The 23,820-nt window shown below is 36.6% G+C and overlaps 1 protein-coding gene across 1 annotated transcript; it reads left to right on the top strand.

Moving 5' to 3' along the window:
- Positions 1-282: 282 nt before the first annotated feature.
- On the top strand, positions 283-23,542 carry LOC149963367 (metabotropic glutamate receptor-like). Its single transcript, XM_090170577.1, has 9 exons — positions 283-557; positions 7,308-7,436; positions 7,520-7,707; positions 10,692-10,883; positions 11,886-12,500; positions 17,896-18,158; positions 19,898-20,274; positions 21,868-22,102; positions 22,485-23,542. Exons 1-9 carry the CDS (start codon positions 290-292, stop codon positions 22,918-22,920), a joined length of 2,703 nt encoding a protein of 900 aa, XP_090026703.1. The 5' UTR covers positions 283-289; the 3' UTR covers positions 22,921-23,542.
- The last annotated feature ends 278 nt before the right edge of the window (positions 23,543-23,820 follow it).

The raw sequence follows: 23,820 nt of genomic DNA on the forward strand, positions 1-23,820 counted from the left end.
ACGAATGCCACAAAATTGGTAACTGAGCCTATATCGATTATAGACCAATTAACTCTTGTCGTACCCCAAAGACTACTCATCGACTGTTTTAATTTTACGTGTTTTCTCGGAAAGACAAATGAAGACACTCATGAGAAAGCGATTGAAATGCAAAGTGTTTTCGATGTAAAACCAAGATTAAACTCCGCCTGGACGTTCTTGTTTTGGCCGAGAAACAGTGCTAATACATAATTAAGGCGTCGTATCCCATTAATAAATGAGTTCTTTCGTTATCAGGTGAAGCTCTGTCATGGCCGGAAGGTTTCGTAGCGTCGCCTTCGCCTTCGCCTTATTGCTGATTCAGTGTCATCGGATCTCGGGTATCGTGGCCGAAGATCCGGTTCCAGTCGTTTATCCGGGACAAGTCAATATTGGAGTGATCTCCGACCTGCGAGCTCCGGGCACCAATGGCAGCCGTTGCGGTCTTTTGCGTCCCAAAGCCGTTCGTCAAGCCTTGGCAGCCGTTTGGGCGACTCATCAAGTGAATTTTCGGAAACATCCCAGAGAGTTTAATATCGGTAAGTGCACCGGAATAGACGCTTCTACGTACAGACACTTCCAAGCGCTTTGATATTCCGAGGAAGGCTTTGTACGTTCGGGATCAGGTCGATAGAACGTATTATCAAAGTGTAAGAAGGATCGTCAAAAGCCCCCAGACGCGCAATGTCAATGGTAAAAGCGAGTCAGGCTCAAAAAAGACGGCGGATTCCATAGACTGACGGGATATTTGAAAATCGTCTTCGCTAGTTGATAGAAGTTTTTATCGTTTTATCCACTTAAGAAAATTTGTTTCCTGAATTTGCAAAAAATTCTGGAAATATCAAAAAACCCATTAGCAAATAGTCTTTCAAGAATATTAAAGAAAGATTTTTAATACGACCACACTGAAGATGGCGCTACACGACACAAAGTCACTCAATGCGATTTCCCGCTACTATTTCTTTTAATTGGAACGCCCTTCGTTATTTAACCACCTAGTGTCATGTAACGCCATCTTTAGATTAGTCAAAGTAAAAATCTTTGTTGTTTTCCTTCTTAGAAAATATCGGAGTTGACTCTATGTAATAAAAACCAAATCAATCTTTTTTATTTCATCGTTTTTGTTATTCAATTTGATAGTTTTTGAACAATTACTGACAGTTTTGAAGTCTCAGTTGATGGAATTTTTGTTTAAACCGTGTATTAATTAAAATCTAAATTGAATTAATTATTTAATATTTTAGACTGCACCGAGTTGTTTTTAATTGGAATTCTTTAACAAGTTTTTTGTAATTTTGATATTTATTCTATAGATATACATGAAATGAAATGAAATGAAAGAGGTTTTTATTGTGTAACAAAACAATACATTGTCGTATCAGCAGGTTGCTACACATGGTTTGGCGCACGGCATTTTACATATATTTAAATATTACATTTTATAGAATGTTAGGAACATTAACATATATTTTTTTGACATCGTTAAGAAAATTTATATAGACATTTGAAATTTTTTATATAATGTTAGGGAAATAGAAAGTCAAATGATTTTAGTTACTAATGTGCAATTTATCACAAATTGACTTATGTTTTGGTATAAAATTTACACGAAATCGACTAGGTAATAATATTTAAGTTTGTACCAAATTGCCTAAGATTTAAGGGTTAATTTTACCAATTTGACTAGGCTGTTATGTTATTAAGGGAATTCGGGTACCAATGTTCCAGGTGTTAATCAATTAGTTTTATAGCCCATGAAAATATCCATGTCTTTCCTAAATTTATTTCCGGTTAATTGGACTCTATTAATGGGGTTTAATTTACTTAATTCAGTTTTAAATATATCCGTACGTCTTGTATAATAATTAGGTACGGATAAATTTATTTTTGAGGTAACAATGCGGTTATTTAACAGTGATGTGATTTAAAAAAATAATTTGATTTTAATCAAAATGATTTGAATCAGCTGACGCTGGAAAAAATATTGAAGATCCTATATAACTTGGACCTCGATTAAATCAATTTGGCTCATGCGGCTTTTCCTAATTCAGATATTATTTGGAATCCACCTGAAACTAAATCGCTCTGACTGTTTTTATATTCTATTAGCAGTGTAATTGTCTGATATGAATTACAATCGGGTTCAAATATTGACAGAAAACTAGTGTTGTAAGTTTTAAAACTTTCCGGAAACTGACCGAAGCCTTTTTTCTGGAAAGTTTTCCATATTTTTCCGAAAAAAAAAACAAGTTTTCATTCCATGATTAGACTATTATATTGCTTGCAAATTTAAATAAAGTGGTATTTTCGCCTCATTTTTTCGAATCTAAAAGTAAAACTAAACCTCTAGCCTAGTTTAAACTGATTAACAATGTAACACTTTTAATGTTTTATAGTATGTTTACTGATATTAGACATTTTATATCGATAAAAAGTTAAAAACATTTAAAACCCTTAAAAATAATTTGTTTCAATTTTTTATTTTTCCAATTTGCGGAAAAGTTTCTGCAATTCGGAATATTTTCTGGAAATTTTTCCGCATTTTATCTTTTCGAAAAATTAACAACACTACAGAAAACTAATATTTTTCTCTGAAAACTTGCAATGTTAGCTTGAATGTAAAATTCAAAGGGCGTATCCTGGATTTCATAACGAGGTGGCGTTCAAACCTTTCACCCCCTTGACCCCTAAAAACTACATCAATTTTCCCCCTGCTCTTAAGCCTTAAAACATTGTTACGCCCCCCACCCCCTCCAAAACCCTCCCCTAGAACACGTCCTGGCAAAGTTCCTCAGTTCTGAGATAAAGATCTATTGGGCTTAATTTAAAATAGCGTGGTTGAAATCCCGGAAGAAAACTAACGCCATCTTCTGGCCAAATAATGAAGCTTCTCGGATGCTAATTTATGATAAATGCTATTTTATTAGTCTCGGCTAGCAGTCGTACTGACGGGCAATTATTTAAGTCGTAAATTATTTATTTTCGTTACTGAAATGTTCAGTTGAGGTTTAAACAACGCTTCAGAACTATTTCTACGGTCGTTTGGTAATATTTCAAAAATATTACGAATAATTGAAGAGCTTTTGAAAGAGCAAAGGCATTGGCTGAAACACTTGTAGAGATTAGCGACGATAGTGAGTGCTCGGAGCTGTTGACTAGCGACGCATGAAGGGCTTACCACCACGTTCCTTAAAAAGACATTAAAGTCGGTTGAGGCCTAAGGTGGTGCTTTGGGTATTACCCTAGCTGATTATTATTATTATTATAACCCACCAAATTTAAATTTTTGTAAGCAACTTTTACAAGGATAGAATTCTTGCAAGCCACCTTTACAAGGATAGAATTCTTGCAAGCCACTTTTACAAGGATAGTGTTCTTGTAAGCCACCTTTACAAGCATAGTATTTTTGCAATCCACCTTTACTAGGATAGTTTTCTTGTTAGCCACCTTTACAAGGATAGTATTCTTGTTAGAAACCTTTACAAGGATAGTATTCTTGTTAGCCACCTTTACAAGCATAGTATTTTTGCAATCCACCTTTACTAGGATAGTATTCTTGTTAGAAACCTTTACAAGGATAGTATTCTTGTTAGCCACCTTTACAAGGATAGTGTTCTTGTTAGCCACCTTTACAAGGATAGTATTTTCGTAAGCCACCTTTTCAAGGATAGTATTCTTGTTAGCTACCTTTACAAGGATAGTATTCTTGCAAGCCTCCTTGACAAGGATAGTATATTTCTAAGCCACTTTTACAAGGTTATAATTATTGTAATCCACCTTTAGAAGGATAGAATTATTTAACAACACCTTTACAAGGATAGTTTTCTTGGAAGCCACCTCTACAAGGATAGTATTCTTTAAAGCCACCTTTACAAGAATAGTATTCTTGCAAGCCACCTTTTCAAGAATAGTATTCTTTAAAGCCACCTTTACAAGAATAGTATTCTTGCAAGCCACCTTTACAAGAATAGTATTCTTGCAAGCCACCTTTACAAGAATAGTATTCTTGCAAGCCACCTTTACAAGAATAGTATTCTTGCAAGCCACCTTTACAAGAATAGTATTCTTGCAAGCCACCTTTACAAGAATAGTATTCTTGCAAGCCACCTTTACAAGAATAGTATTCTTGCAAGCCACCTTTACAAGAATAGTATTCTTGCAAGCCACCTTTACAAGAATAGTATTCTTGCAAGCCACCTTTACAAGAATAGTATTCTTGCAAGCCACCTTTACAAGAATAGTATTCTTGCAAGCCACCTTTACAAGAATAGTATTCTTGCAAGCCACCTTTACAAGAATAGTATTCTTGCAAGCCACCTTTACAAGAATAGTATTCTTGCAAGCCACCTTTACAAGAATAGTATTCTTGCAAGCCACCTTTACAAGAATAGTATTCTTGCAAGCCACCTTTACAAGAATAGTATTCTTGCAAGCCACCTTTACAAGAATAGTATTCTTGCAAGCCACCTTTACAAGAATAGTATTCTTGCAAGCCACCTTTACAAGAATAGTATTCTTGCAAGCCACCTTTACAAGAATAGTATTCTTGCAAGCCACCTTTACAAGAATAGTATTCTTGCAAGCCACCTTTACAAGAATAGTATTCTTGCAAGCCACCTTTACAAGAATAGTATTCTTGCAAGCCACCTTTAAAAGAATAGTATTCTTGCAAGCCACCTTTACAAGAATAGTATTCTTGCAAGCCACCTTTACAAGAATAGTATTCTTGCAAGCCACCTTTACAAGAATAGTATTCTTGCAAGCCACCTTTACAAGAATAGTATTCTTGCAAGCCACCTTTACAAGAATAGTATTCTTGCAAGCCACCTTTACAAGAATAGTATTCTTGCAAGCCACCTTTACAAGAATAGTATTCTTGCAAGCCACCTTTACAAGAATAGTATTCTTGCAAGCCACCTTTACAAGAATAGTATTCTTGCAAGCCACCTTTACTAGGATAGTATTCTTGTAAGCCACCTATGCAATGATAGTATTTTTGTAAGGAGGAACTGGTTGTAGGAAGAATGACATTGTTGAAACCATCATGTGTGAATTTTCCACCGGCACAAGAGGGGGGAAAGGAAAACGTCACTGGAGTGTGCTTCAATCAAGTCAGAAGACGTCAGTTGTAGTTAAACAATGAGATACTTGCCTGATTTTATTTTCTTAGGGGGAAGGAGCTTACTCACCGAACAAGAAATGGAACTTGGAAAAAATATGTAGCAAAGCTTAGAATAATTTTAAAATACTCATTAGTCCTAACGTATAAATAAAGACATTATTGGTTGACTTACGATGAGACTATCCGAGGTGATAATCACCGATTTTGTTGAAACTAGGTGGGTATGTAGACCTTATGGTAACATGAAATTTCACCAAGGGAAAAGTTACAATGGGCATTAGTTTTTCCATGGCAACCGAAAATGTTTTTGACAACACAGTCTGTATTTTGTCCCATTGAAAATAATAATTGATAAATTTTTACATATTTTGATCAAATTGACGAAAATTCATCAAAATATCATAAAATTTATTTCATTTGTCAATTTTGATCTATTTTTTTTTTGGTTTTGAAATTTGAAATTTTTTTTTAATTTTTTACAGAAGTGCTCAGATTCCCATGTTATTTTCAAAGAGAAAATATACATACTGTGTTGTCAAAAACATTTTCGGTTGCCATGGCAAAACTAATGCCCATTGCAATTTTTCCCTTGGTGAAATTGCATGTTACCATAAGGTCTACATACCCACCTAGTTTCAACCAAATCGGTGATTATCACCTGGGGTAGTCTCGTCGTTAGTAAAGGAAGAAATATTAAAAATATCTCAATTTGGTTTATTTTAGATATAAGTTTCAAACCGTAAACATTCCTTTATAAGGTGGGTTTGCCTCCCTTTTGAGTATCGTCTATATTAAGAAACAAACAAACAAAGACGGTAGTTCCATTTCCATTTACTCCGTTGAAAAGAAAGCAAAGTTATTCGTTTCCATCTTGGCAATCCTCTCTGGACGTTCCCGTCTAGCAGTCCATTACTCACACTGAGTTTCGCACACCGTATTTGACATGGTTCAGCCATCAGAGCAGCGAATATAGATCAATGGAAAAAATATGAAGATTAATGGCAGAAGGGTAAAGCGAATCTCCCGTATTAAATAACTGACAAAACAGGGAAAAAAGAAAGCAAAACAAATACCATTTTTAAAAGCCATTAACTTAAGCACGTAAAACCGCGGCTCTTTAGATCAACAGATTCGCTACAGTTGGCCTTACCACGCCAATAAATTAATTCGTTCAAGAAGTTCCCAGAAGCGGAACGTTATCGAAGGAGAAAACGATCGCCGATAGAGAACGCTTCGTGCACTTTTTTGGCGATTATTAGACCTCCAACTTTTTTCCATCCGAATGAATGGGCACGGTAGCCTTGAAACTACGCGATCCAATGATCACGAAAACTTCTCCAGGCATTCGAGAATAATGCGCTCGCCGAGGGAGCTGCCTCGAACAATGCCGGTTGACTGACCCTTTAAACTGTTCGTCCATAGTGGCGATTAGATCCGGAATCTCCGGTGTGTTTGTGACTCTCCTCTCTCTAGCCAAATTAAACGCTCCACTCCACCCACCCATCTTCTGATCTTCTCGAGAAAACAAAATAGGCATCATGATCTCGAAATAAAAGAAAACCCACCTTCGAAAGATCACTGTCCTATTTAACAATCTGGGACTCCCAGAATGTAACGAATTAGGATTGCAAAGTTTTGAACTCACGCTATTGATGCACGTAGCCTTCACCGATTTAATTTTCAATATAACCCGTTGCCAATTGGAACGACAATATATTTCGTAATTAAAGGCGTGTATTATACGCGGTCTTTTGTGGTTTTTATTTATTTAAATTACAAGCGGATTCTAAAATTATTGAGCAATTAGGTGTAGATTTCTATTATAGCTAAAAGATAGTATCATGCAATTTCAGATTTTTGAATATTAACTATGTACAGTAGTGTTATTAATTATACCTGATGCGCGTTGTATTTTAATAAATTCAATGATGTATTATTTAAAGTTGTTATATTGTAAAACATTATATCATCAAAAGTCAACGGTTGTGTATTTCGTCATAATCGTCACAATCTGTTGCATAGCAACATTGATTTAACCAAACGTATGTTAGTATTAATAATAAATTTAAAATTGGTTTGCTTATCACTATTAAATATGAAAATATACTATAAATAGTTTTATAAGGAGTTTAAAATAAAATGTTCTAATGTTTTTAAACTCTTTCAGGAGTCTATTTATACGATTCTTGCGGACGCGAAGATGTCCTGCACAGGCAGATGATCCGAATGATCGAAAGAATGGGCCAACTGCACCCCGCACCCGGTTGTCGAGATCAAAGAACTTCGCCAATATTTGGTAATCACACATAATTGACCCAAATCTAAATGTCAAACCAGTTGATTTAAAAACTCAACACCCCAATTTATCGCTTATTATAGGTGTAATCGGGCAATGCGACGTCCTGCCGTTAACTGTACCCGCGCAGGTACTAAATTCATTTGCAGTTCCTGTGGTAGTATCTACAACGACTACGATGACATCTAGCGGAACAAGTTCAGAACCAGTTGCCCTTCCTCTGCCCAGCAATGCATTGAATACGACACCATCGTCGGATGCTCTTTCCAGAGTAGGTTCATCATTATAGTATTACTTCAGTATTTCGTTATAGATGTTTTCAATTATTCTCCTGTATTACCTGGAGCATGACTTATTTGAAGCCTTTCTTGTACCGTGGTGCTTTGGGGCGACTCTCGCTCTCGATTATTCCAGCTCGTTTATAAATTAAAGCGCTTGTTTAAAATATTGACTTTTGAAGGGAATTCCCAGTGGACAACTTGCGACAACAGCCGCCTGAAGGTGTTCAGCAGCTAAATTAATTTACCTTCTCGAAGTTTGCGTATAAATCCTTCCGCGGGTATTACATTTACATGTAAATTCTTAGTTAAAACAATACTTACACAATACAGCCACTGCTACAATGATATTTTCCCTTTCCGCGTTATTTAATTTTAAGTTTAATTTTAAATTAAATATTTGGCAATAACAATCTGGACCAAAAGATAGCAGATTCCAGAAGTTAAATTGGATAGCCTAAGGCCACACAACTTGAAAATGCTGTTTTTATTTTCAAAAACTTCCCAAACTGTACATCATCTCAGCTATTGTACCATTAATGGAGGAATTTGACTCAAAGTACAAATTTAATAAAGCATGTCTTGTATAACATAAAAATATTCATTGTTACCTTACTTAGTGAACTGAACAGGTAATTCGCTCAGATGACTTACATTTTTGAAAACAAAAATAAACAAGCTGGCAAGCCAAAATATACCTCTCCTCGGAAGAATGGTACCTAGTGGTATTAATTTCTCGACACGACCCCCAAAGATATCTCCGCAATTCAGAGTTATTTACGAAAAACGTATCCTCGGTTCAAACCCTGCCCGGTATAAATTTTTTATTTTAATTTAAATAATTGAGACGAAACAATCGAGTTTAATTTATTCAGAATATTATAAATTAAGTAGTTACAACAGCGAGTTAGACTTACTAAAACAATGCACAATTGAATTTAACCCTTTTTACAGTACATGTTTATCAGTTGAATATAATACTAAGCAAATTTTAATGAAAGAAATATCTACAGATGGTATTTCTATTTTTCTCGCTTACGAAATACTTGCCGCATCTTTAACGCTCATTTTATTTCAACGCTCGTAGACTTCCAGTTGACGTTGTGACACATACCGCATGAAAAAGACCAATGCCGTCCAATTTCCAATATCATATAATGACTCGCACACCCAGGAAATCATTGAATGCGTTAGAAATCGTAGATATCCAAATATCCACACCAAATATATTTACAAGAAGCAAAAACCTTACCATCAACAAAGCACAGAGAGCCACTTGACTAACCGCCAGCTCTTAAAGCAATTAACGTTAAATTATCTCCTTTGAATTAACACAACTATATATAGGTTGTTAATAATACCCGTAAATAAATAACAAAAAAACTAACAAAGTGGACCACCCACAGGGTCTACCCTTTAACCCTTTTATCTCGGCTGACTGCGCTAAAACAAGATTTAACCTTTAAAAAAACAGATTAGGCCTTCATAAATTCATTAATAAAAAAAGACTTTATTACCTATTATGCTTACGATGCTTGTCTTAATTTCAGTGAACCTAAGGAGCTATCGGTGGTTCTGTGGTAGAGCGCTCGACTGCCAAGCCGAATGGTCTGGGTTCGAAACCTGGGTGGCGCATTTGCTTTTAATCAATAGAGAAACGCTAAATTAGAATTTCTTCGATGCAATAATTTCAATTTCAATTCTATTTCAATTAAACCAAAATTTCGTACTCTATTAAATACGCTTCCGATAAAGCTGAAGGTCTAACTTTCATTAAGGCGTAACAAGTGTCGGTGGTTCTGTGGTAGAACGTCCGCCTGTCAAGCAGGAGGTCTCGGGTTCAAATCCCGCCCGATGCGATTGCAAATTGATACTAAGACGAATACCGTGTACAACTGGTGGAAACCCTGCCATTGGACGTTGAGAGGTAGCATTGCACTCGGTCCGTCCCAAAGTCATTAAGAAGAAGTTGGAGAGAAAACGCCCATACAAACACAACAGACTCAACATGCACAACCATCAGAACACAAACACAACAAATTCAACACTCACATCCTACGCATAAACATTACAAAAACGTAAAACACCAAACCGTCACGACGGTGAGCGAAAAACACCAACCAAACCGAACCGCAAATGAATCCGTTAACGCTCACCGTCACACGGTGGTTTTGCCAACCCTTCGAGAAACTGCGAACGCAGAGATCTCGAGAAACTGCGTACGCAGTGATTACACTTTGCACCGAAAATGCGAACGCGTTCGCAGGCCTGACAGACAGACCCACAGACAGACACGGTGGTTGTATAACCCCTCCTAGGGGACTTTGTCCCCCGAGTCCCCTCGGAGAGGTAAAAATAAAATTGATTAGGTTAATGGTTACAGTTCAAAGGCCAGTTTAACTTTTACAAATTAAATCGAAATTACAAAAAATGTTAAAAATTACATCGACTTTACAAATAATGTTAAAAATTACATCGACGTTACAAAAAATGTTAAAAATTACATCGACATTACTAAAAATGTTAAAAATTACATCGACATTACCAAAAATGTTGTAAATTACATCGTCATTAACTAAAGAGATCCAAAGTACATTGGCATTAACAATAATGTTACAAAGTACATTGCCATTATCCAATAATTTGCAAAGTAAATCGTTATTAAGAAAAATGTTTCAAAAGTTGTACTTACACTATAATGCCGTGTTTTTATCTTTTTTTTTAAATGTTACAAAGTACATTGGCATTTACACAAATTTTGCAAAGTACATTGTCATTAAGAAAAACGTTTCAAAAGTTATACTTACACAATAATGTCGTGTTTTATCTTTATTTTAAACGTTAAAAGTACATTGGTATTAACAAAACTGTTACAAATTACATTGAAATTAAAAAAATGTTCCAGAGTACATTACCATTAACAAAAATATACATTGACATTTTCAACTGTATGAATATAATATTATTTCTTCCCCAGGCCATTATAAGCATTCTAAAGCATTTAAGATGGAACAACATTGTAATGTGCGCTTCCGACGGTATTCAAAGTCACTTAGCCTCGAGATTTCGAATGATGGCGGAGCGAATTGGTCTAGACGTGGTGTCCGTCACCGGGGACGAGAAGGAACCCACTTGCGAGTCCGTCATCCTGGCTGCTTGGAGCGTCCAAGTAAGCTCATTAAACTCGATTGTAAAGCGAACGGCCTCTGGCAAATAGTAAATGAAAGGGGTTACTTCAAAATATGTTGTAATTGGATTTCAAAGGAAACTTCGTTACAGTTTTAGAGTTTAGAAATTCCGTTTAGAACCTGCTAATTAATTTATTAGCACTTTTTGAATAGAGCAACATGGCTTAAAATAAAAATCCAATTTTATTTTTTATCAAATTAAGTAAATCTTTTGTAGCTGATAAGTTTAAATGTTAAAAGACGCAAAGAAATAAAAGAAAAAAATTAATATTTAGGCAAATATTCGTTGCGCGGAACGTAATAAAACACTCAGACGAGTGTTAGAAGGCTCCTAACACATTTTCCGTGACTTTACTATATTTAAAACAAAGGAGAAAGTATTCTACAGCGTTGGGCCTAAGCGAGTATAGAAGATAAAAATATCAATCATTTGTTAGGATTTTTAATAATTCGGGTCTTTTAATGATCTTGACTTTGAGTGCAACGATATGAAACTGATACGCCACATAAACTTACGAAAATGACTTGATCTAAATTTTGATCTAACTGTAAATAAGAGACGTTCAGTTTGAAACCAGTTGTATTTGGATCAAATAATTTTATAAATTTGGAAAGAAGTGGAATATAACACCTTTTGGATTGTTAATTGTGGTTATAATTTTGGATTTAATTATGGTATCAAGTTTGGTACGGCAAATCAAGGGATGGTAAAAGCTGGGTTGCCACAAAACAAGAAAATCAGGGAAAACTCAGGGAATTTAAATTTATCTTCAATTGTTTATTTAGGGAATTCCAACATGGCAATACACGGAACTTTTATTTAATAAGCCTTAATACTAAATTATCACGAAGTGAAAAATTGACTAAGCTGGGCCTTAAAAAGGTCAGGGAAAACCTGGAACATTCAGGGACTTTGGAATAACTATTGTGGAAACCATGTTAGGGATACGCATTAAATAATATTTGGTTTCTTTCGTCCATAGTCGCACAACAAGGTAACTCTTCTGTTCTTGGACAACTTGGAAGCGGTGGAAACGCTAAGAGCGGCTAAGCCAGGCGATAGTAAACCTCCAGTGGTGGTCGTCACTCCGGGAGATATCACTCATATCCTCGAAACGAGGACTTCCAAAGATAGGCTGCAGAAGTTGGATAACGTGCTGCTAATATCCCCGGTTGTGTCTCACGTTCCGGAGTTCCACGCTTTCTTCAAGGAAGTTATTCGAACGAGCAACGGCGTCGGTAACCCACTCGTGGCCGATCTCTTGACGCAAAAATCAACGTCGGATGAACTTTATCAACTTTTGTTGCCTGGCAATGACGACGACGTCTCGGCGACCATTAAAGCTGTCTGGACGCTGTCGTTGGCCATGAAGGACGTCCAGAAGAGGATGTGCAGGCACGGCACCGATTGTCTCGTCGACATGAAGAGGTCCCTTTCGACCGAGATTCTCAACGTGGCGCGCCACACCAAACACGTCTTCAAAAAGTCCGGCATCATGTCTTTCGAAGGAACAGGCTTGTCCTACGGTGACGATGGCTTCTTGACTACCAACCGTTTCACCTTGAAGGCGCCTTCGGCAACGGGGGAAATACAAGAGGTAAATAGAATTTTATTTGTTTTAGTTTTTGGGGTTAAGGACGGTTGACAAGCTAAGCCGACCCATTAGATTCAACAAAGAGGGACCTGGCCTAAGTTCTTCTTCTCCCAAGTGACAATTAGGCGTTTTTAACCATTATTGAAATGGAATAATTTTAATATTATCTTTATAAATAACGCATTTTACCACTTAATTTATAATACTTGAATAATATTTTCAGAAAATAGCTCGACCGAAAAATGCCCCTGAATGTCTCGACCGAATTTTAAAACTTACATTAACTAACGTACTAAATATTTCTTAAAGTCAAATATTTAGTCTGATTCAGAAGTGGAAAATCTTTATTTACTATCTAGATGTATATTCATTATTTATCCTCATTGCACTAATTAGCCTGTACATTACTATATTTTGACTACGCATTGCTTATTTCAACTCGAGAAAGACATTTTGCTTCTCGCGTAGTGGAGAAATTGGAAACTTATATTTAAATAATCCGATCCCACTCTACATTGTTAAAATATAGTAGATATTCAATATAATCTGACCTATAATTTAGTACACAGCAGTTTCTTGAATCCCAAACACTTTTCTAATTAATAATTCAGCAATGAATATAGAGATGGCGCCACGTTTTCGGCTGTCACCATGATAGGGTGGGATCGGCTTATTTTAATTAGGGAAATACCTTGTTTAGTTACTATCGAATGCTGCCCATATATACGTCAATTGATTATTTAGCTACTAGGAAATTAAATGCTGTCGTAATCTTCGTAAATGGCTGGTTTTAGTTACTGTGATTTCCTGCCGTAATCTTTATAAATGACGGTTTTAAGTTACTGAGATTTCCTGTCGTAATCTTCGTAAATGTCTGGTTTTAGTTACTGTGATTTCCTGTCGTAATCTTTATAAATGACGGTTTTAAGTTACTGAGATTTCCTGCCGTAATCTTCGTAAATGTCTGGTTTTAGTTACTGTGATTTCCTGCCGTAATCTTCGTAAATGTCTGGTTTTAGTTACTGTGATTTCCTGTCGTAATTTTCTTAAATGGCGGTTTTAAGTTACTGTGATTTCCTGCCGAAATCTTCTTAAATTGTTGGTTTTAGTTACTGTGATTTCCTGCCGTAATCTTCGTAAATGGTGGTTTTAAGTTACTCTGATTTCCTGCCGTAATTTTCTTAAATGGCGGTTTTAAGTTACTGAGATTTCCTGCCGTAATCTTCGTAAATGGCTGGTTTTAGTTACTGTGATTTCCTGCCGTAATCGTCGTAAATATCTGGTTTTAGTTACTGTGATTTCCTGTCGTAATTTTCTTAAATGGCGGTTTTAAGTTACTGTGATTTCCTGCCGAAATCTTCTTAAATTGCTGGTTTTAGTTACTGTGATTTCCTGCCGTAATCTTCTTTAATGGCGGTTTTAAGTTACTGTGATTTCCTGCCGAAATCTTCTTAAATTGCTGGTTTTAGTTACTGTGATTTCCTGCCGTAATTTTCTTAAATGGCGGTTTTAAGTTACTGAGATTTCCTGCCGTAATCTTCTTCAATGGCTGGTTTTAGTTACTATAAAATACTGTCGAAATTTACGTAAATGACTGGTCTAGCTATAATGAAATGCTTCCAAAATCTTCGTAACTATCAAGATTCTGGAAATCTGCTCGAAAAATTGATTTTCGCTGCTTCAGTGACTGCCAAAGGATTTCATTTTGACAATAGGGAACCCATTTTATAGAAAAATAAGATAAGTGTACGTGGATCAACGGGGGTTTAAATCTTTGTTTCGTTAAATTAGCCTTTTTCCTGGAATATCGCCCTCGAATGTTATTCGGCGGAAAAAAGAGTCTGCTATGTCGGGTGGTAGGCCTTGTCATACGATTTGGTTGCGTCATTAGTTGCCTACTCACGGGGAAAGCCAAAGGCTCTTAAATTTCCATGAAACGCATTACTTTCTTCTTCCGTAGCTTCGTCTTAAATCGATTTTTATATTTGATACTTTTATTCCTCAAAGCAGCCTCGCTTCCTATCTAGTTTGCGTTCCATTTTCCTCGAAATATTCAAGAGCTTAGACCAACTTCGCTTTAAATCGTCAAAGGTTTGGATAGTATTACCCGTAGTAAGCCGCAAAACGTTAATGTCATTTTTGCCGTTACGGAATCTTATCAAATCATATCTGAATGTTAATAGAATTATTTTAAATTGAAATATTTTAAGTAAGTATGCCTACAACTACATATTTCAAAACATTGTAATTTGATAAAACTACTAAGAATCAATGGGAGCCTGGGAAGATGCATGTTTTAAAGGCCTAAGTTTTCTTCTGCCTGTCACCCTTTAAATTAGGCCAACATGTTCAGCGGTTGGCCTACCACCAGGGTATTTGTACTCCACTAAGTTAATTTAAAGGGTGACAGGCAGAAGAAAACCTAGGCCTTTAAGTCAATAACAGTACTTGAGGGAGATTATTACCTCTCTCTGAAGAAATACATTATGCACATCTGATACTATCAAATTTACGAAAAGTTGTTTACTTTTTAAAAGATCGGTTATCTTACGCTGATGTGTTTTTGTAGCCTCTAGATTTGCAGTGATGAAAACTGTATACAGGGTTGCCACGATGCCTGGAAAACCTGGAATTGCTGGAAAATTCAGGGAATTTGAATATTGGTATGAAAATCAGGGAAAAGTCAGGGAATTTTAAAATTTTGTCTAAAAAACAGAGAAATGTCAGGGAATTTAATTTCGGTTGCAAATAGGAAACTTTTACTACAATATAGGTTAAAAAATACAAAATAAGTCAGTGAAAATCTTCGGAGATGGTCAGGGAAAACATGAAAAAGTCAGGGAATTTGATTGTGAAAAAACTGTGGCAACCCTGGTATGTATGATGTACCATTTCGGACATATAGTAAAATACTACTGATAGCGATGGATACCATAGAAATATAAATTAGACTAGAAGCACTGTCCTTTCCGTCAATCCCAAGGGAAACAGGCGAGCTAGAAGGCTGACATTAGGGTGGAATCGCGATGTACGCGCCATCTGACAAACGCATTAAACATTGTCGCCATGGCTACGACGCGAATTTCGAAGAGGGGGGGGAAGGCGATCCACTGCGCATCACGTCGTGCGCAGCTGCGGTCTTTTCGTGTTTAAATTTTTGCGTCTAAAAGCATATCCGCAAAAATGGTTAAAAACTGCGCTTATTCACATTGTAAAGAAAGATCTGGGAAAGAAATAAAATTATCATTTCATAAGTATGTAATATTAAAGTAAATATTTTATAATAATCTCGGAATAAGATATTTTTTTACACAAAGATTTCCTCTGAGAAATGATGAATTACTAGGAAAATGGGTTTTAGCGGTAATTCGCGAAAATTGGACTCCATCTTCAATTACTTCATATGACTTTGTGTGTAGTAAACATTTTCTGCCGGATGAAATTTACTTTCAAAATGGAAGGCATCATTGGAAGCAAATGCTGTACCTAAAGTTAAGTTAATTATGGACTAATCTACTTTTTCGCGTATTTTATCATACAATGCTGTACCTAACAAGTAAAAATTACCCTATACATTCTGAAATAAACAAGACGTACGACGGTCAGAATACACACAATCCTTCTAATGTGTTAAGTTTGTTTGAGCTATTCACAGCAACCTGCAACACCGGTATCGCAACCAAAATATATCCACGGTCACACATATATACATATTTACACTTATTTGTTACTTCCAGTCATACTTTGAAAGCATCGAAGATTCCTTCGATTAGTGTCACTTTTTTTAATTTCTGAACACACTTATTTGTTACTACTAGTCAGTCGTTGAGTGTCACACTTATTTCTTCAAGTAACTTATTAATTACTTCTGATCACACTTATTAGTTACTTCTGATCACACTTATTAGTTACTTCTGATCACACTTATTAGTTACTTCTGATCACACTTATTAGTTACTTCTGATCACACTTATTAGTTACTTCTGATCACACTTATTTGTTACTTCTGATCACACTTATTTGCTACTTCTGATCACACTTAGTTGTTACTTCTGTTCACACTTATTTGTTACTTCTGTTCACACTTATTTGTTACTTTTGATCACACTTATTTGTTACGTTGAGTGTTACACTTATTACTTCTGGTCATACGCTGAAAACTAGGTAGATCATGGTCATACTTAATTGTTACTTCTGGTCATACGTTGAAAGCGCGGTCCACTCTGAACGGCCTTGAATAACGCCAGAGGGAAACGGGCGCGTAGACCTCTATAAACACCCGGATTTACAATGTTCGAAATTGCTGGGCTCCGTATACGCTGCTCAAAAAACCTTACTTAAAATTAAGGAATATATTTGCAGCTCTAGGTCATATGTAAACCACAGCTATTCAAAAATTTAACTTCCATGAAAATCGAACTTAAATTAAGGAACGTTATGCCGACTTTCAGGCGGAAATATAAGTGTCACGCTTATTTGTTACTTTTGGTCATATTAGAACGGCCTCCGATAAGTGGCACACTTATTTGTTACTTCAGGTCATACGCGGTAAGCATCGCGTATTACTCCGATAAGTGTTACACTTATTTGTTACTTCAGGTCACACGTTGTAAGCATCGCGTATTACTCCGATAAGTGTCACACTTAATGTTACTTCAGGTCGCACGTTGTAAGCATCGCATATTACTCCGATAAGTGTCACACTTATTTGTTACTTCAGGTCATACGTTTTAAGCATCGCGTAATACTCCGATAAGTGTCACACTTATTTGTTACTTTTGGTCATATTAGAATGGCCTCCGATAAGTGTCACACTTATTTGTTACTTTGGATCATATTAGAACGGCCTTGGAAAATTCCAGAGAGAAATTCGCGTAAAGTCTCTATAACCACGCGTATTTCCAATGTTGGAGTTGATGGGGGTACTTAAACGCTGTCCAAAAAACCTTACTAAGAATTAAAATTAAGCAACGAAATTGCAATTCTAGGTTATATGGAAACCACAGCTATCCAAAAATATAACTTATATGAAAGTCGGACTTAAATTAAGGAACGTTATGTCGACTTTCAGGCGGAAATATAAAACCACGAACATAACTCAAATTCATTAACTGCGATTTACTAGAACATTAGAAATACAACATATTTACAAAAGCACGACTTCTGTCGGCGCGGTACCGCATGTCACCTGTTTTAGAATGCGTCCGATCTTCGGATGCAGATTCACCTGACAAGTGGCGCCATCGCGGTATAATGACGCGAACTGAATGGTAAATAAACATGACCCCAACATCTTGGTTTGATTTAAGTATGAATTGTAGTTGGCCACTTCGGGGGAAGTAAAAATAATGGGTCTTGTATTAAAGTGCCTATTTCTAAATATATGTATTTTTTGCAGGTTGCTTGGTACAGCGATGAAAGCGGATTAATGTTGGACGACTTGATCGTGTCCGGAGCGTCGAAAGAAAGGCTGCGAGCCAAATCTCTGTCCGTCGAGAAAGGCTCGTACCGAACCACTTCCGTCGACGGAGAAGCGGTGGTGGCTCCCCCTTCCAGCCTAAGATCGAGCTCTCTCTCCATGACCAATGACGATGAGCCCAATGACAAACTGCTGGAAGATGACCAAAGTTTGCTCCCGATGCGAGCCGATTTGACTAAAGGGTTTGTGACTTATTTTCATCTTAGAGCGCAGTCCCCTTTGTCCAATAGTCAAGTAGAATAATCATTATTCGCTAGTGGCGTAACGGAGCTAGGGGTCCTCCTATTTTTAAACATGGTCGCTCGTTGGGATATCTTCGAACATGCGCATAGTGACTAACGAAATTTCTAGTCGGTAGAGCAATCGAAACAGTTGTGTTTTACATTTAAGGGGAGCCGAAATAGAAAGGTATAAGTTAGTTCAAGAGTCGTCTAAGTAGGCGGTGGTTAATTGTAGTTGGTTTTGTTTTAAAGAACACACTTTGTCAAGTCCACGAAATCAATGTTGTCAAAACCATCAATGAAATTGAGGATTTTAAACTCGGTTACGCCAAGAGCGAGTTTATCTCAAAAACGTCTTGACTGATATCATCGATATTTTATACCCAGTTCCAGTTAAGATCGTTATACAACCTGGTTTCATACGGAACATTTGGGTGATCTTTAATTTATATTTTAAATGTTTTGCTCCAAGGTATGAAATGACAATTCCGGAGAAAATTGGGATAAATTGGGCCAAATATATAGATATAACAATGAACTTATAAACTACCTATTTATTAGCATATTTTTATCAATATTTTGATAGTAGCTATGGCTTTAATATCTAAAAATCAAACATCCCAAGTAGATCACACCACTAAATTGTGGAAAAATACGGAAAATTTTCCGGAAATAAGGCCTCGGATATTTTCCGCGGAAAATTTTCCGATAAACAACACTACGTTAAAACCCATAACTAAGTTGCAAAAATTGTGTAAATCCCTTGGTCTTATAATACAGGGTGTCTTAGTACTATCGGCCAGGTCATTTTTATAAATAAAAATTTAATCTGAAATTTTCAGAGTATGTTTATTGACAAGAAAAAGTTTTAAATTTTAAATTTCAGAAAAATTGGAAAAAGCATTTAATAATTTTCGGAATTTTTTTCACCGACAAAACGTTTCAATGAGAAAGCTGGAGTGAAAGTGATACGCTTATAACTTGTCTTTGTTCATGATGTAATATCTAAGGGAAAATGGTCAATTTTTGGTGGAACAAATTTTATTTGTACGTTCGAGAGTACGCTTTACAACTTTCTCATTGAAACGTTTTGCCAGACACCTATCGATGAAAAATTGTTTTTTAGAAACTTAGAAATAATTTCAGATTTCTCTGAAATTTACCAATTTAAAAGTCCGCTTGCCAATAAATATACCGTGAAAAAGTTTAGATAGTTTATAGGTAGTCTTCAAGGGCATTGCGCTATCTCTAACTTTTTCCCATTTTGTCCCATATTACCCCATATTTTATTTCGTACAGTGGAACAAAACTAGAAGGAAACACCTCAACATCCAACAAAAAATAATTAGACCACTTTAATGTGGATTAATCATGCATAGCTATATCAGTTCTTTAATAAAACAGTGTGCAAAGGATGCGACGTAATTTGCTTCAATCGACAATATAACATTGAATTTTAAAGTTCTGTACTATGGTAAAATTAAGAATATTTTAAAAATATTTATAATAAAAAGACCTGCTACTTCATGGAGTTAATTTTTTTATTTTGATTAAAATATTTTGGAATTTGGAAGCTTTCGGACCGTAGTCCTTCGTCAGCCGCTACATACATTAACTTTCATTTGGAAATAGGACAATAATTTACTCGATATATTTGGAATTCTCATTGAACTCGTGACTCGTATTTCTTCCTCGTATAGGGTTTCGTATTACGAGGATGTGACGAAGGTGGTTGTACCCGACAAACGCTATTCCGATTCGTGGTTCGCGAAACCCTGGGGACTAGTCATTTTGTCGACCTGTGGCTGCGGAATCCTCTTCACGATGTACGTCACGGTCTTCCTGATGATGAAGACTTGCGAAGGGTGCATTCGGAAGGCCAACAATATCATGGATTTCATCCAACTTTTCTCTTTGCTGGGAATATTCGTTGGACCGATATTTTTTCTCTTCAAGGCGTCACCGACCATATGCGGATTGCAGAGGTCTTTCCATAACGTGGCATTTGCATTTTGCTTCTCTTGCATTTTGCTAAAAGCTATGCACCTAAGGTCTACCAAATCAATCGGTCTTGGAGGTATGAACTACGGCCAGAAATACATGAACCGAAATTATCAGCGAGCGCTTTTTTCGGGGGATACGTTTTCTTTGTACGCCAGGGGGAGGGTAGAAAATTTAGCTTCGTTTATTTCGTCCCGCCCGACCGCGGGGAATATATCCGAGTGCACCACGGGTAACTAGTTCGCCATCTAGTGAGGTAAAATGTATCGTTTTTCTTAGAAAAAACTACGCGAAACGTCATCTGTCAACCGAGGCTTAGTGTATGTAAGCTAAACGTCTGTTAGTTAATAATAATGGAAAACGTACGAAAATTAATTCGTTATTTGGGAAACCTTACGTGTCCGTTTCTTTTGGAAAGAAGAGAGTTATTTTTGTATTGTTAAAGTCTGAAAATGTATGTAAATATTAAAATGTCTGTTAAAGCTTCTGAAGTATACTCAATGCCGTTGGCATTTCTAGTCGTTTAATTATATTGCAAAGAACCGATTTATCTCTTAACTTCGGCTTGTTTTGTAGGAAAAAAGCACTGTGTAAAAGCATCTATACTCGACAAGTTGAAGGTTTTCGTATTAAATTTTAACAATTTATAAAGATAAAATTATCGTGGTTTTAAATTTTTACACAGACTAAAAATGATGCACGCGAAGCACCTTTTTAGTTTGTGTTAACTCAAAAGTTTACCTTAGCAACACCAGGTGGCGTATTGAAACGCTCATCCCGGAGACGGAGATTCTCGTTTTTTGAGGAGGGCGGGATGACATACTGCGTTTAAGAAGGGGGAAACAGAGAATTTGGCTCTAGCGTTAGAGGAATAGGTCGCTGATAATTTCGGTTCGTGTATTTCTGCTACGGCTCATTTAAAACTAAATTACACTCAAATAAAAAGATATCAGTACTATATAGAGTCAGACATTTATCTTCTACCAAAATTATGTTAATTTCTACAGAATTCATTCTTAAAGACCTACTATACATGTATAATCATATTTAGTACGAACATATCTATGTTTAAAGTTGGGTTTACAATGTGTGGAATGCAAGATATGTTTAATGTTGGGCTTAGTATAAGTGGAATGTAAGATGTAACAAGTATTTTAAATTCATTGGCTGTCGTCGCTTTGAAGCCTACATCGATCTAAAAATGGAAGAATTCACTCAAAATATTAACATACTTGAAAAGGAATTTAAATAACCCGTATTAGTTCTCACACAGTACCTCTTGGAGATTTTAATACGACCTACACTAATTTGATTTACTTCTGCATAAATTCACTAATAAAAGGCTTAAAACTCTTTTTCAAATTAATGCCTAATCTCGAATGGGATGGCGCGAGTGAAAATCCCGGCTAAGGCATTTCAATTAAATAAATAATTTAAAATTAGTGAGTTCTGGCGTTTCATGCTATACCAACTTCGTGAATAACACTGGAGTTAACTCTCCCATTGATAAAATTTTAAAATTGGTTATTTTGGCTTCTATTCTAGCTCGAAATACCCTTCTAAATTATTACAGCGCAGTAATATCTTAGTGTTTTAACACAGTATCTGATAACTTCCTTCTAGTCTGGCGTTTTTAGGTGACTTTAATTAAAATTGTTTTTTTTTTCAGGAAGAGACAGCCGTCTCAATCAGTTTCTCTGTCTGTTATTTGCGGTTTGTGTCCAAGTTTCAATGGAGGTTCAATGGTGGAAGTTGAGCAATCCTTCTGTAACTGTGCGCAACGGTGTCGCGTTGTGTTCTACCAAAACGAATGACTTTCTATTGTCTCAAGCCTATTCAGCTGTGCTACTTTTCCTTTGTGTTGTTTTGGGATTTACTGCACGAAATGTACCATATACCAACAGGTAAACGAAGTTGGGGTTTCAGACGAAGCTCTAGGGTCTTAGATGAAGCTAGGGTTTCAAACGAAGCGGGGGGTTTCAAACGAAGCTGGGGTTTCAAACGAAGCGGGGGGTTTCAGACGAAGCGGGGGGTTTCAGACGAAGCTGTGGGTTTCAGACGAAGCTGGGGTTTCAGACGAAGCTGGGGTTTCAGACGAAGCTGAGGGTTTCAGACGAAGCTGAGGGTTTCAAACAAAGCTGCGGGTTTCAAACGAAGCGGGGGGTTTCAGACGAAGCTGAGAATTTCAAACGAAGCTGGGGGTTTCGGTCGAAGCTCTAGGGTTTTAGATGAAGCTAGGGTTTTAAATGAAGCTATGGTTTTAAATTAATTTTCTTTCATTTTCAGGGAAGGACAAAACCTGTTTATCAGCAGCTTGTTCTGCGTTCCGGTGTTTATTGCCTGGACTGTTGCTTACGGTTTAGTGTCAGATGCTGAAGGGAGAAGTGTGGTGGCCAGTTTGGGAATGACAATTACCGGCATCGCGGTTCTGGGCGGTGTATTCGGTCCCATGCTCTATTTAATCCACAAGTTCGGTCGGATCCCGCACAAACCGCTCTCGTACGCCGATTCTTTGTCGACGGTGTTCACCATGTTCAAAGATAACCCGTTGTTGGACAGCGCGAACAGTTCTCCGGTGCTGGACGGACACCGCGATAACACGCCCAGAGGCCGGAGAAGCGCCAAGACCTTGGATGGTCATTTCGACCCCACCATCGTCGTGCCGTCTCAAGATATGGTGCGCAATCCACTCTACGTCAGTACAATTTCGGCTTACCCGTAAACGCGTGGTTCCGAAACAGTTGCCGGTATAACGGACGACCGGAAAACTTGTGTCATAATCGTGCTCTTAAATTATATTTCGAAAATTTATCCCGATGGATAGAACCAATAATCGCCGTATTTATTAAACGATAACGATCAAAATTTTACACCTTGACAATGTACAAATATCCGATAATAAGTAAATAATAAGGATAATAGTTAACGAATAGTCCGATAAGATAATAAGCAAATCGTGCCATTCAAAGGAGAAACTTTCTTTTTTATTGAAATTCGGAGAGAGCCTCGAATCTAGCTTGGATCATCCATTTGCGGACCAAATGCGCTACGGTTTCCTCATTTCTTATCTAAACTCTTTTGGAACTATGGCCACGTTCTGTTCTGTCAATTGTCGGGAAAGCTATCGCGACATTAACACTAAACCCAAGAAGAAAGTGAATTCGAACAAGAAATGCGAACAACGAGACTTAATAATATTTTAGGGAAAGCTAAGCTTAAAGCGGAAGTGATCGGAAATTCGGTATAAAAATTAATGTTGGTTTTTGAAATGGGTTGAGACTGGAATTGGGCAATGTTCACGTGTATTATTCTTCAGACCTTAATAAACTAAGAATAAGCAGTTATTCGTTTCTTTAAAAGCATTGTAGGGATTTCTTAAATATAATAAAATAACTATAATTTTATCTTACAGTGGGTGAACAAAAATATGTAGGAATCATTATCCTTAAATATTAGAACATCGAGATTGATAGTAAATTTTTCAATACTTCTTTGATAGAAATAACTACTGTTAGAAATAACCTTTTTCTGAGACCAACTCCGCGTAAGTCTAAATTTTAATCAGAGTTGGCGAATTTAAAACGAAACAAAATTAAAAATTTAGAGCAGAAACAGAAAGGTG

Source organism: Leiobunum rupestre, chromosome 1 (genome assembly GCF_980474605.1).
Source record: "Leiobunum rupestre chromosome 1, qqLeiRupe1.1.hap1, whole genome shotgun sequence".
NCBI classification, from domain to species: Eukaryota; Metazoa; Arthropoda; class Arachnida; order Opiliones; family Sclerosomatidae; genus Leiobunum; species Leiobunum rupestre.